Source organism: Bos indicus, chromosome 1, assembly GCF_029378745.1.
Source record: "Bos indicus isolate NIAB-ARS_2022 breed Sahiwal x Tharparkar chromosome 1, NIAB-ARS_B.indTharparkar_mat_pri_1.0, whole genome shotgun sequence".
Taxonomy (NCBI): domain Eukaryota; kingdom Metazoa; phylum Chordata; class Mammalia; order Artiodactyla; family Bovidae; genus Bos; species Bos indicus.
The window spans coordinates 68223009-68237252 of NC_091760.1; the positions used below are offsets into that span (position 1 = coordinate 68223009).

The 14244-nt window shown below is 36.9% G+C and overlaps 1 protein-coding gene across 3 annotated transcripts in view; it reads left to right on the plus strand.

Annotated features, from left to right (window-relative positions):
• The window catches only part of SEC22A (SEC22 homolog A, vesicle trafficking protein), an 81774-nt gene that overhangs the window by 49701 nt on the left and 17829 nt on the right, over window positions 1-14244 (plus strand). For all 3 annotated transcript variants that reach the window (XM_070788711.1, XM_019956663.2, XM_019956670.2), the window contains one exon: window positions 7815-7930. In XM_070788711.1, coding sequence (XP_070644812.1) covers window positions 7815-7930 — 116 coding nt within the window. The remainder of the gene's footprint in view (window positions 1-7814; window positions 7931-14244) is intronic.

Here is a 14244-nt window from a genome sequence, read left to right on the forward strand (position 1 = left end):
TTTTTTTTTTTAGGTATGTAGTTGGGTCTTTTGGGAAAAAAATCCAATTTGACAATATCTGCCTGTTTACCTATGTATTCAGATCATTGATGTTTAGTGTGTTTATTGGTATGTTTGGGTTTAAACCTGTCATCTTGGCTATTTGTTTTTGTTCTTTCGGATTTTGATCACGTCTCTTTTTCTGCCTCTTTTTGTATTGATTACTTTTGATCTATTTTCTATTCTTTGTTGCCTTATTATACCTCCTTATTTCATTTGTCAGTTTTTGTGGTTCTTTTGGGTTTTATAGTCTTTCTTTTCAATGGATAAGCTGACAAGGTAACTTCTGCTTGAGAAAGACAGTCATTGAAAATATAATTTCTCATGCCTTAACTGTCCTATTTGACAAAAAAAGAGAAGAGAGATTACTAATATATATCTGATATTTTGTGGTATGAACACTAGGTCCTGTGGTAGCTAATAAGCAAGCCTAAAACTAGTTCTGAAAATGAAAACAATTTTTGCCTAAGGGCTGTGTCATTGCTTCAGAATACCTGGAGCCTCTTTTATGATTTTTCTTTCCAGGTTTACTACAGGTTCAAAACATCATCCCTCTTATCCACAGATTTTACATAATTAATTAGTTAATTTTTGGCTGCACTGCATCTTCACTGCTGCACATGAGCTTTCTCTAGTTGTGGAGAGTGGGGGCTACTCTGTAGTCGTGGTGCATGGGCTTCTCATTGCTTTGGCTTCTTGAAATTGTTGCAGAGCACAGGCTCTAGGCACACACACTTCAGTAGCTCAGCACAGGGGTTCAGCATTTATGACATGGGGGCTCTAGGGCATGTGGACTTGAGTAGTTGTGACACAGGGGCTCTTGTTGTGGCTCAAGAGCCCAAGAGCACGTGGGCTTCCATAGTTGTGGCATGTGGACTTAGTTACTCCACAGCAAATGGAATCTTCCTGGACCAGAGGTCGAACCCGTGTCCCCTGTATTAGCAGGGAGGATTCTTATCCTCTGTACCACTAGGGAAGTCCCACAGATATTTTTAACAACATTGGATCCCTGGGTCATAAGTGCTGAGTAGAAAAATGTCCTGTATTGAAGTCTGGATCCTTCTGTTGCTTTGGGCCCTCCTCAACCATTGTCATTTAGTAAACATGTTGAAGCATCATACACAAATCTAGAAAGGCGTATTAAGCAATATATGTTTTCTTAGTGGTATGGGTGGAAAGCTGCAATTTGATCTTTACTTTCAATATTCTCTAGACCTTTAACCACCAGAAACTTGATTGAGGTGGTAGACTTTTATAATCTTGAGATTATTTTTTACCCTCTGGCATATATGTCATCTCAAGGTATCTAACCCAAAGCATATACTGTCTGTTCTTCAGGTCCTGTCAGCATGAGATCCTCAATGAAGTAGACTAATATAATATTCTATGAGGTGTTAAGATGTTAAGTGCTTGTAAGCCAAGATTTAGCAAACTTTTTCTGTAAAAGGCCAGGTAGTAAATATTTTATATTTTACAGGCCATGTGGTCTCTCTTATACCTACCCAACTTAACTACTCAACTCTGCTGGTATAGTATGAAAACAGCTATATGCAGTATGTAAAAGAATAGCTGACACTGTCTTGCAGTAAAACTTTATTTATAAAAATAGGTGCTAGGCCGGATTTGGTCCTTGGGTCATGGTTTGCTAACCCCTGCTATGGACAAATCAGTGGCACACAGTTGATAAAACCTAGTGGCAATATGATAAATTTACTGATATCTGTATTAAGTAAAAGCAAAATGCTTCTGGTCTTCTGTTTTAGGATAGATAAAAAAAAGTATACAAAAGTTAGTACCTGTGTGCCAGGGAGTTAATTGGTTTGTTCCACATGGAGACCGCATCTGGAAAAGCATGTGCTGTTGGAACCTACAGTAATCTGTTGTCATCCTCTATGATGCACCTAGTTTGGAGACAAATTGGAAAGTTAAAAAGGAGTATGATAGGAATCATCACCAATGCATCTTTTTAAGCAAGCCTCGGGTGGTCACACCAATCTCTGCCGTTAGCCTAGGGATTAATTTTTTTATGATATTTGGATTGAGGGAGCTCCAAGACTTCCATTGGTCTTTCCTTCTCCAGTAGTTTTAATTCCATAGGTCTGGCACTTGCTAAGAATATATGTTCATTAAAATATACACTCAGGATCCAGGAGAATTACCTTAATTTGGGGTAGGGGTTCAACTTGACCTACTAGGAGGAGGACTTTATTAGAAACTCCTTGTATTACTTGACTTCCATAAGTCTCTACTCTGATGTGTAGATTGCAATGGTATCTTGGATCACCAAATAGGAGATACTTGGAAAATAGGGAGAAATCTGGAATTTGTTATTTTAAGAAAGGGAGAGAAAAATCATAAGAAAGAGAAAATTTTAAAGTAATTGGCAGTTGGAGATTATCATAATATTAACTTTAAATTTGTTTTTAATTCAGATCAGGCCTGCATAATATTTTCTGTATAGTCTCCCAGTTTAAATATACTTTCTTGTTTTGCAGTTGTCTTTCCTAAATGAATTTATTTTAGAATCTGATTAATAGTTATTTGATAAACATTATTTTGCAGGCCTTGTCTCTCTTGCTTTTGGTATCTTTTTTCTACAGATGTTCTGCTGGGGTCAATATGTTAAATACTATGTCCTACTTTTACTTTTTTTAAACACTTTATTATAGAAAAATTTAAACATATATCAAGTAAATAGAATATTATAATTAACACTTTTGTATCCATCATCCAACTGTTATAACTATATCAATATTTTGACATTCTTGTTTCATCTATACCTCCCCTCACTACCCACTTATCCACTTGATAATTTCTACAGTTCTTTCTCTTTTTCTTTTTAAATTAAGTTTTTATACGATTTATAAAGGTTATTTTCCATTTACAGTTACTATAAAATATTGGCTATATTCCCCATGTTGTATAACACATTGCTGAGCCTATCTTATACCCAATAGTTTGCCACAGTTTTCTTTTTTAAGGGAAATTTGCACATACTAAAATGCACAGATATTTGTTGTATGGTTCAACAAATGGATACAGTTGTATAAACCACACTCTGTTTCAAAATATAGACTTTACTCTTATTCACATATGGCACGGCACGGCCAGCAGATTAGGAGCTAAGAGTCTTTGCTGTGATTTCCCCAGGAAGGAACGGGAAAGGCCCAGAAAGTACATTTAAGATTGGCTAGTTTGAATACTTGTATGATACCTGCCCCTGAGGTGCTTCAGGCAGGGGAATAGTGGCCTTCGGTATGAGAACCCTGTAGTTAGGAATGTGAGCTCCGGATATGGGGTTTGCTTATGGAAGACGTGCTTGCAGATGAGTTTTTTGCCGTCTCTACGAATTAAATAGTCCCGGGAGAGGCAGTCCTTTGATGTCTGCAAGGCCCCAAGATGTCAAAGCATCAAAAATACAGAGTAAAAAACCATGATAATACATACACCTATCACAGTGTGGACCATTTCCATCTTCCTAGAAAGTTTTCTTTATGACCTTTCTCACTCAATCTCTGTCCCACTCCAGACAACCACTATTGAGATTTTTTTCGCTTTAAATTAGTTTTATTTGTTCTAGAGCTTTATATAAACAAGACTATATAGTGTAATTCTTGTGTTCAGCCTCTTTTGCTTAATCCAATGTCATATGTGTATGTTGCATCTCTGTAGTTTGTTCCCATCGCTGAGTAGTAGTCACTGTGTGGGCATACCACACTTTGTTTATCCAGGGTGGGTAAACATTGGACATTAGCTTGTTTCCAGTTTTTGGTTATTGTAGATAAACCTGTTATAAACATTCATCTTTTGTTGCTATGTGTTTTCATTTCTCTCAAGTAAGTGTTAGGAGTCAAGTTGATAGGTCACGGGTTAGGTGCATGTTTAACTCTTTATGAAACTGCCAGTTTTTGGAAGTAGTTGTGCCATTTTACATTCCCACAAGCAATGTATGAGAGTTTTGATTGCCCTCTATCCTCACCAACATTTAATGTTGTTATTCTTTTAAATTTTATATCCTTCAAAACAAATATATGAAACCCTAAATTTAATACACGTTTCTCAGTTTCTTTAATACCTCTGTTTTTAGCATAAATACTTGGTTAATCAGCATTTTGTCAATCTATGTAATTTTCTAGACAATTTATTAGTTGCCTACAAATGTGACTGTATTTGGCTGTTGTCCCACAATGCATGTAGATTTCCCAATCTCTTTCTGATACACACACACACACACACACACACCCTCATAATCTAACAAATATTTATTGCTTTTTTCCCTCCAAAGTATTATGCTTAAATATTGTAGGGCATTTTATAAAGACAATAAGCACATGTCTGGTTTCAAGATGGGAAAAGCAAGTAAAAATCAATAAATAAAATACAAGGTAGAATGTGATACATGCTCTAAGATAAAAAGGAAGTAACACTTTTAGACCTTGGAAACTTGAAGGACATGCACATTTTTGACAAGTGGTAATGATAAGAAAGGGTCTTGTAGTGAAAAAAATAGTGTGTTTTTGTACCTTACAATTAGTCTCAGTCATAATTTAGTAATAAGGTATGCTTATTTAGATAGAACTGACTTGAAATTTCTCTGCATTTTAAAACCTGTGTCTTCAGGTGTTTTGGACATCATTGAATGACTGCAACTTCTGAACTTTGTCTTTGACTCAGCATAGACACTAGTATTATGAGGAGGTTTGAGGTTAGAATGGGACCATCTTTTTGAATACTCACTATGACTGTTCTGGTACTCTGTTTCACCAATTATTTTTCTTTTCTCTTGATTCTTCTATTTCTTCTTCTCTGAATTTGTTGTTCCACCTATAAATTTTTTAAAGTCTCTTTCTTCCACCCCATTACTGGGGAAAAATAATTATTTTTCAATCCTGTTGTATCTGTCAGGCTGTCGTTCTGTTTTCCTCTCCTGTAACTGCGGAAGTGTTCACTTACTGCTTCTGTCTCTTACCTTTACTAGTTATTTAACTTCTTGCAGTCTGAATTTTGCCTTCACCATTGAATACTTTCTGAAGAGTCAGAACCATCTTAGTCAGTAAATCGAATCTTTTTTCTTTTTCAGTTCACATTGTCTTTGGCCTGTTTACAGACATTGTAATCCATGTCTTCTTGATGGTCTCCCTTTCCTGAGCTTCTGTTGCTCCCTCTTCTTCTGTTTGTTTTACATCTGTCTTCCCTGCCTCCTCTTCCTTTCTGTGAAGGCAGTGTTTACCAAGGGTTTGCTGTTGGCTCACTTCCTTCAGTATAATCTCATCCAAGCCCTTCCCATCAGATGCAGACCTCATCTGTTTTTCCAACTCACCTTTCTTGCATTCTTCAGTTGCTTATTAAACATATCTCATATCTCACCATCACTTCAAGTTTGATATGTTTAAAATGTCTCCATTCTCAATCAAACCTGGGTTTCTTCCACTGAGTCTGCTAATAGCCCTTTTGTTCCAAGGGATTTGCTCTTACTTCTTTAGGAATTTTTTTAAACTTTCCTTTAATCATTGGTACATTAAAATTTTAATTTTGATGTGAAAATGCAGTTATTGGGCTCAAGGAGACTAAAAAAAAAGCATCATAGCAGAAGACAATAATAGCTAAACAAATAAAAAGTGACCTGGTAGTGTTATTTTGAATTAAACAAAACTATTATTTTCTATATTACCTCTCATTTCTTTGTTTCTTACTGTTCTAAACGTGCTTTATACCTAATAGTACGTATCATGGTGCCAAATTAAAATGTGAAGTAAGCATTTGTGGATAATAATTCATCTAAAATCTGTTTTATAAAATAAAAAATATGTAATATAATTCATTGAAATGTGATTAAATATCTCGTTCAATTCATTAAAATGAGAAAGTGTCCTTACAAAGTGTCAGCCTCACATTCTGTGCAGGTGGAGTTTTTCTTAGTAAGCATTCCCACAGGTCTTAGGAAGGGGATGGGGTGGGAGTGGGGGAATCTCCACTTGAGAATATTCTTTCTTGTGATTTGGCACCTTTCCAGCCTGTCCTTTAGCATAATTTGTGCCTTGTCCTTGTTAAAGGAGGCTTGTCATTTGCTTTAATGCCTTTAAAAATGTTTCTAGTTATTTGAAATAATTTTTAAGTCATATACTATCATTATAAAGAGAGTGTTCCAAGGGCCTAAGAGGCAAGTCTTAGAAACTTGGTAAATATTATTATTTATTTCTTAAATAGGTATTGATCAACACATTAAAATGGTAATATTTTTTCATTCAAGCACGGCCATTCCTTACTTGACCACAAAAGGCTATGGTTCTTAATTACAGTATAGATTACTGTTTGGTTTTTTGGTAAGATAAACTTGTATACTTTCGGAGAAGGCAATGGCAACCACTCCAGTACTCTTGCCTGGAAAATCCCATGGGCATTAGAAGTGTTATTTCTGTAACCTGTTTAGTTATCAAGTAGCTTTGTGCTTGAGGTCCTTGCTAAGGATTTTTTTTCAACTTGGAGGTCAGTTCCCCCTTACTACCCAGAGGGAGTGGAGAAGGATGGAGGAGGGATGCAGAGTAGGACTAATTGTTAGACCATTGGATAGATTCTTAAGTTGTGCGATTTTTTTCTCTAGTGATAGAAAATCTGGTACCAATACTTTACAAAGACATTTAGTTTTTGCTTTCATATTAATCTCAAGGAAATTAACTGGGAGAACAAGCAGTTAGCTTTGGCACAGAAGAAATTTAAGAAAATATATCCTATATTTGGATTCCTACTGAATTTGAGGAATAACTTTTTTTCGTGACATGTGGGTTTTTGTGTTTTTATGAATTATTTAGGGATGTTTTTCTGCTGTAATGGTTGAATATAAGTTGCAAAGATTTAAGCCTTTATATTAATGTTCTACCTCATTAACTTCATTGTTAGGGCTTTTACACTTCAGTGATTTAAAATAAAATGATCTAAATATAGTTCTGTTGTCCTCTTTTTCCCTCTCTCTCCCTTTTGAGGTCTAGATGATTATGTATTTAGTTTTGTGTTTTCATTTAGACTCTATAGTTAATTTTGTTAACTGCAGAATGATGAAGGGAAGCTATTGTATATCTAAATGTGTTATACCGTAAAGTCCCGATGGATAGGGCATGTGTCTGTAAAATAAACTGGTCACTTCATCAACTGTTGTTTTATCTTCAAGTGGTCTTCAGAGACCAGGAGCCTCATAACTGTAAGAGTCCATTCTATTACAGAGTTCAAATCAGTGGTTATAGATGAGCTTTCGCATATACCCTGTGGTATTTATAGCCCTGGGACCCAAATAAGGAAGAGCTTTGCTTAAAAGCAAGCTATGTTTGTCCTTTAAAATGTTTCCTAAGCATTTTCAGAAAAAATAGGAATTATGCAGTGAATTTCTGAGCAAAGTCACCTTCGCAAATATTTGCAGCTAAAAAAATATACATATTTGCAGCTACTTGTAAATGGTAGACATATTTAGGCAATAAGATTTTTTTCCTATATGGTTTACTGGCGAATGTGAGAACTCCTTAGCGCTATGTACCTCAAATGCAAATTAGGTGTCTTTGTTAAAAATGTAGAAAAAAAGTTAACTTGAGTTCAAGGGAATGAAGCTGTCATGTCAGACATTTTGCATTTTAAAAAATATGTAATTTGTAAGGCATAATAATTTTTTGAAGATTCACCAATATTTGATCCATATAAATTAAGCAGTGAATTTCATTTTATATAAGTATAGGTATTGATGTGAGATATTGATGTTCATTTCTGATCATTTTTTTTTTATTTTTCAGCTCACCAGAGACTGGAACCAGCAACTCTTTCAGGGATTGTGGCATTTATCCTTAGTCTTTTATGTGCTGCTCTGAATTTAATTCGAGGCTTTCATGCCATAGAAAGTCTCCTGCAGGTACTGTGCTATTTTTGCAATTTCAGATGACTGTGCCTTTTGATTCCACTTGTTACACAATTGATTTAGATTTGGTTATTAGTACAACTTAATGTGCTCAGATTTTGTATCCTTTATACTACTCTAGTTTCCTCTCCCCTTAAAAACACTACTTTCTAGTTGGCTTCTTCGACTTAACTAACAAATATTTATTTATTATCTGCTCTGCAGGAGGCACTGCTTAGAGGTATTCTGGAGAAACCAAGATATGTGTGACAAGGGCCTTGCAGTCTCAGGCCCTGGAATTGAATTGGGAGGCAGAGAAGTCCACAAATAAATGACAAGTACAGAGAGTTTGAAGGAGGAGTCAGGATACGAGCAGGAAGCTCTGAGGGGGGCAGTGAGCAGGACCTGGAAGCACCTGAGTAGACAGAGATAAGCAGAAGAAAGAGGAGAGCACTCATAGGCAGGTTTTCATCCTGCTTTTGGATTTCCTACCTAGTTATCTCCTTTTTTTCTTTTTTATTGATGGCTACCTCTGAAATCGCTAATTTTTTCAGATATTGCCAACTATTTTGTTTTCCAGAGGAGTTTCTTCCGGAGACTATAGCTATCAGAACATACTTTTTCTCTTACTTTTTGTAAACTTTTGAAACTTCCTTTCTTGAAGTTACACACATCTCCCCTTTTCCTTTCCCTGTTTTTACTCACATTCTCTGAAGAGTTTTTGACACTTACACATTGTAAATTAGTTCTTTTTTTTTTTGGCCAGTATTATGCTAAAAATATCATTTGTAAGAACCCAGTCAAGGCACTTTATATTCTGTTTTAAAGTTGCTGTTAGTTTGGGGAATACGCAAGAGAGTGGCATCTTGAGTACCCTCTGAAAGTCCTCAGCCATATGAAGCCAAGAGCAGAGGACATCACAGCTTTCAGGCAGCAGAGCTATCCCTCCAGGGGGATTGGGGGTCTTCTTATGACTTCCCAGCTCCTCTCCTGAACATCCGGGCCTGTAGGTAAAGCCCCTGTTCCCTTTCAGGCACAGGGCAGCTGGCTGCTGTCTCTGGGCATTCCTGCCCTGGTTGCTGAGCTGTTTAGCTTTATTCTAGTAAGGCATCAATTTCAAACCACTTAAACAACCTGCCAGAAAGAAACAAAGGCAATTTGGAGACTGCTGACTGGAAAAAGCTAATAAATAAGATCTTCTCTTGCCTTTAAAAAAAAAAAAAAAACTTGATATAGTGGAAAGAACAGTCACATAGAAGTGTGAGAGCTGATTTTTGTTTGTGGAAGAGTGAGAGAGAGAGTTGACTCCAGCTGAGCTGATTAGCTCTGTGACCTTGAATTGTTCACCTTACTTTCTGGTTCCTCAGTTTCATTTCTTATAAAATGAAGGAGACTTCCCTGGTAGTCCAGTGGTTAATAAGACTCCTTACTGGGGATTGAACCCCTGTCCTCTCCAATGCAGGGGACATGGGTTCAATCCCCAGTAAGGGAATTAAGGTTTCCACATGGTGTGCAGCACAACCAAAAAAAAAAAAAAATGGCAAAATACATCCAAATAAATCCATCATCTTAAAAAAAAAAAAGTGAATGGTGAATGGATAAACAGATTTCAGCAAACTATACAGTGGAATATTATTCAGTAATAAAAAGAAGTGAGCTATCAAGCTACAAAAAGACATGGCTAAACCTTAAGTTCATATTGCTTAATGAAAGAAGCCAGTTTGAAAAAAAAAACTATATACTAAGTGATTTTAACTATACGACATTTTGAAAAAGGCAAAACTCTAAAGACAATAAGTGAAAAGATTTGGAGGGATGGAGGAAGGGAGCATGAGGATTTTCGGGCAGTGAAACTGCTTTTATTATAATGGTGGTTGTGTCCTTATAGTGCACATATAGTGTTAGTTGCTCAGTCGTGTCTGACCCATTTGCGACTCCAAGGACTGTAGCCCACCAGGCTGCTCTGTCCATGGAATTCTCCAGGCAAGAATACTGGAGTGGGTAGCCATTCTTTTCTCCAGGGAATCTTCCCAACCCCGGGATCGAACCTGGGTCTCCTGCATTGCAAGCAGATTCTTTACTGTCTGAGCCGCCAGGGAAGCCCAATGTCATTATACATTTGTCAAAACCAGTAGAATGTACAACACAAAGAGTGGGCCCTAATGTAAACCATGGACTTCAGTTAATAATAGTATGTCACTATTGGTTCATCAGTTGCAATGTTAGTGCATGATGTTAATGATAGAGGAAAGTGAGTAGGGGAAAGAGTGGATATATGGGAACTCGCTGTACCATCTGCTTAAATTTTCTGTAAACCTGAAACTGCTCTAAAGATAGCAGTCTGTTCATCCGTACACACACCTCCCCACTACCACCAAATTAAAGCAAAGACTGGAGGCACATTCTCTGACTTTGATATTTCATTAGGTGTGGCTCTACTTAGTTAAAGTACAGCTTGTTACACTTGGCCAGCTCTTAAGAAATGGTGGATGGGGCTTTCTTTTCTAACAGAGTGGCAGAGTGTTCCCCTTCACACGGGCCAGGTAGGGACACCAGAGCCCTAGCCAGAATGGAGCCTGGGTTCAGGAGTCTGATTTGTATTTCATAGTCAGATATACAAATTTTTGCTGTCTGAGAACTATGGCCATTTTGAGAAAGCCACTGAGAGACAGAGCAGGTTCTCTGAAATTGTACCCACCAGTCTCTCTCAGCTTGGCCCCCAGCTCCCCTCATCAAGATGTCCTGGGAAATAACTGTAATTTGCATTAATTTGCACAAGGAAAGTCTGGAAAGATAAGAAACCAATAAATGTAGTGGGAACTGGATAGATAGGAAGCAGAGTAGGATTGGGAATCTTCACAATATGTATCTTCTTAATTTTTACTTTTTGAACCATATAAATATATGACATTTAGATTTTAAATGCTAAAAATTAATATTTATTAGCACCTATTATGTAATCTGGAAAACACTTTTCTTAATCCAAATTAATAGGTAGATTTTCAAGAAACAGAAATTTCAGGCAGAGTAAAGGTATATGTTTTCATGGAGGGTAAGAGGAAGCTGAGCATTTTCCCTACATTTTTGAAGCTTCTTATTGTCTCTTAGAGTCTACAGTTTCCCTAGGAGCTTCAGGGTTTTTTATTTTAAACAGTTCCTTAAAACTGTGGTGGTGGGGTATGAAAGCAGCATGGGGTGAATTATGAATGGGAAGTTACAGTGGTCTTTTATAGTTTGGGATGCTTATATCTTTGAAGATGTGTCTTTCTGATGGTTGATATGGAATTCTTTTTCACTGTCGTCCTAGACTAAATTCACCCCAACAACATTGCTTTCTCACTTGACCCGGGGAACTGTAAATTGTTCCATGTAGGGTTTTTAGCTGTCTGGAGGCTAGGGACACCTGGTTATGTTACTCTCTCAGCATTGTTTTAAGTCTTTGTTCTGCCATAACCCAAATACACTCATCAACAGTTGAGGTTCCTAAAACAGTGCTGCTTTAAGAGAGGAGTGAGGGAACAAAAGAGTACAAAGTTGGGGGAATGTAATCTACAGGTACTTTGTCACTCGTTGGTAGTTTTAAGGTATTTTCCAGCAAATTTTGATCCTCTCACCTAAATGAGAATTACTGCTTTTGGAAATTCACTGGACCAAAAGTAGAGATTCCCATTGTTCCAATTATTGGGGTTTTTACATCTGTATAGAGAGAATGTTCTGGTAAGTGACTGGAACTTGGAGATATGTTTCCTTGTCTTGTAATGAAAATAATGAAGGAGTGCTATGTAGTGTTGGATTCCTGAAAGATGGAATGGACAATAGGCTAACAAATGGAGAAAAACGTGATTGCAGAGAGCACTGTGATAAACTTAGAGCTCTTAGCAGGATGAGTTTAGGCTTGCAAACTAGATTAACTTCAACAGTACATCCTTTATAGCTTGAATTAACCTGAAAGAAAATATATACAAAATTAGGGACCTGAGTTCTCTCTCTTTTACTCTTCCCTCAGCATCTCTTTTATCATTGTTTGTGACTTGTGTTGGTTAAAATGTTCTTTTTATTCTCATTAAAGCCACTGAACTTAAGACATACTTCTTAGCCTTTTCTCCTTCATCACTGTACTTTGTGTTCAGAATAATCTCTACAGTTGCTGTAGATTATTTTTGATCAATAAAGTAGATCTTTTTGAGGTGGTCCACTGTGTAGACTTGAGTGCAAAATCCCGAACATGGGTCTTAAACCTTTATCTGTTCTGAACTTACCTGTATCTAATCACACCCCACTGGTACAGACTTAGTCATATGGCCGCACCTATCTGTAAGAGAAGCTGGACATGAAGCTCAGCAGCCATGCCCCCAGTTAAAATGCAAGGGTGCTAAAGAAAAAAAAGACATAGCTATCACAGAACTGGAAATAGTTTTCATTCCAGTCCCTAAGAAAGGCAATGCCAGAGAATGCTCAAACTACAGCACAATTGCACTCATCTCACACGCTAGTTGGAGAAGGAAATGGCAACCCACTCTAGTACTCTTGCCTGGGAAATCCCATGGACAGAGGAGCCTGGTAGGCTGCAGTCCATGGGGTCGCTGAGGGTTGGACACAACTGAGTGACTTCACTTTCACTTTTTACTTTCATGCATTGGAGAAGGAAATGGCAACCCACTCCAGTGTTCTTGCCTGGAGAATCCCAAGGACGAGGGAGCCTGGTGGGCTGCCGTCTATGGGGTCGCACAGAGTTGGACACGACTGAAGCGACTTAGCAGCAGCAGATCATAGTAGTAACAGAGGAAGTGCCAAGACAGTACCTAGATTAAGTGGCCTCAGCATTTCTTTAATACTTGATTTAAAAGCAAAGGTTTTATTTGGGGGCCATATTTTTAGATCTAGCTGAAAATGTATAGTGTGTGTCCTGAGTGTGAACAATATATTGATATTAATTTCAAATTTGATTTTTTAAGGCTGTGAATTCTAAATACTCTCCTTAAGTATTAAAACTGATTGCCACATTTATCTTCTAGTATGTAACTTGGTGCCTGAGGCAATTTAAATTTGAGAACCCACAGGAATTAACATTCCTGTGTAGTTAATGTCTTTGAAGGTTCAGCACAAGTTTGTTTCTTCTGGATTAATAACTGATTCTTAGGGTGATAACAAGCGATTTATTACAATGCCCAGTACTGAAGTTTTTCTTTGGTATCTAAGTTCAGACTGGGGAGGTTTAGGATGAGTACAGCTCTTTTTCAAGTTGGTAAATTTGATTTGGTGTTCACAGTAACGTGTAAATTAGATTATTTTCGCTCATTTCCATACTTTGTTCTGGGTTTAGACATGTTATTGTGAATTGACACCTCACGAATGCATAAGCTTTTATCACATTGGGCTTACTTTTCCTGTGTGCTTTTAAGGATCAGCCTTGGAACGATGATCTTAATTAGGCTGATGCCAACCAGAAGTAATTCACATGTGGTGCACTAGAAAAAAAAACGAGTATTCTGATACAGAATTGGAAATGCTGACCTAGAAGTCAGAATACCTGGGTCACATTTGCCAATAGCAAACTTTGTGACCTTGGATGGGTTATTTTACCTTCTTGGATCTCATTTTTCTATTTTGCTAGAGGAAAGTTTTAGACTACATAGGCTCAAGGATCACTTCATTACTACGGCTCTGATTCTAAAATTGTTTGTTCAGTTCAGTTCAGTCGCTCAGTCGTGTGCGACTCTTTGCGACCTCAAATTGTTTGTAATGGATACTATAACTAAAAGTCAACTTGCTTTTATTCCTGGAGTTCTTTATTTCCCATAGATTTGTTACTACCTTTTAAACAAATTATGTACCTATTAAAGCTCAATGAAAGTTTTTATTTCTTTAGTAGTATTATATCTATGTTAAGACGCAGTGATTGCTTTCTTAAAAAAAATAAATGCATTTTTCATGTGCTCTGTGCATAAAGAGTTGGAAGGAAAAGTATAAAGAAAAAAAGAAAAATCTCCCAATTTTCTCTTATTTTATTCATATCTACCATATATATACACACATATCATACCATTATGTAACTTTGTGTCCTTTTTTTCACTGAAGTTTAAAAAGTGAATGTTTCTCAATTATTACAGACCTTTAAATAGTATCATTCTAATACATTTTGTGGCTATCATAGGAAGCTTCTGCTTACCTTGACATCCTCATTTTAAAAAATTCTTTCCTTTTATTAGTTATTTCTCAAGCAGTATATTGATATCCTAGCATCCTCTGAAGGTGAATATGATTTTAAAACATTTGAACTCTTTACTTCAGCCCTTTCTTCCCTGCCCCACCCTTAATCCCATCTCCTG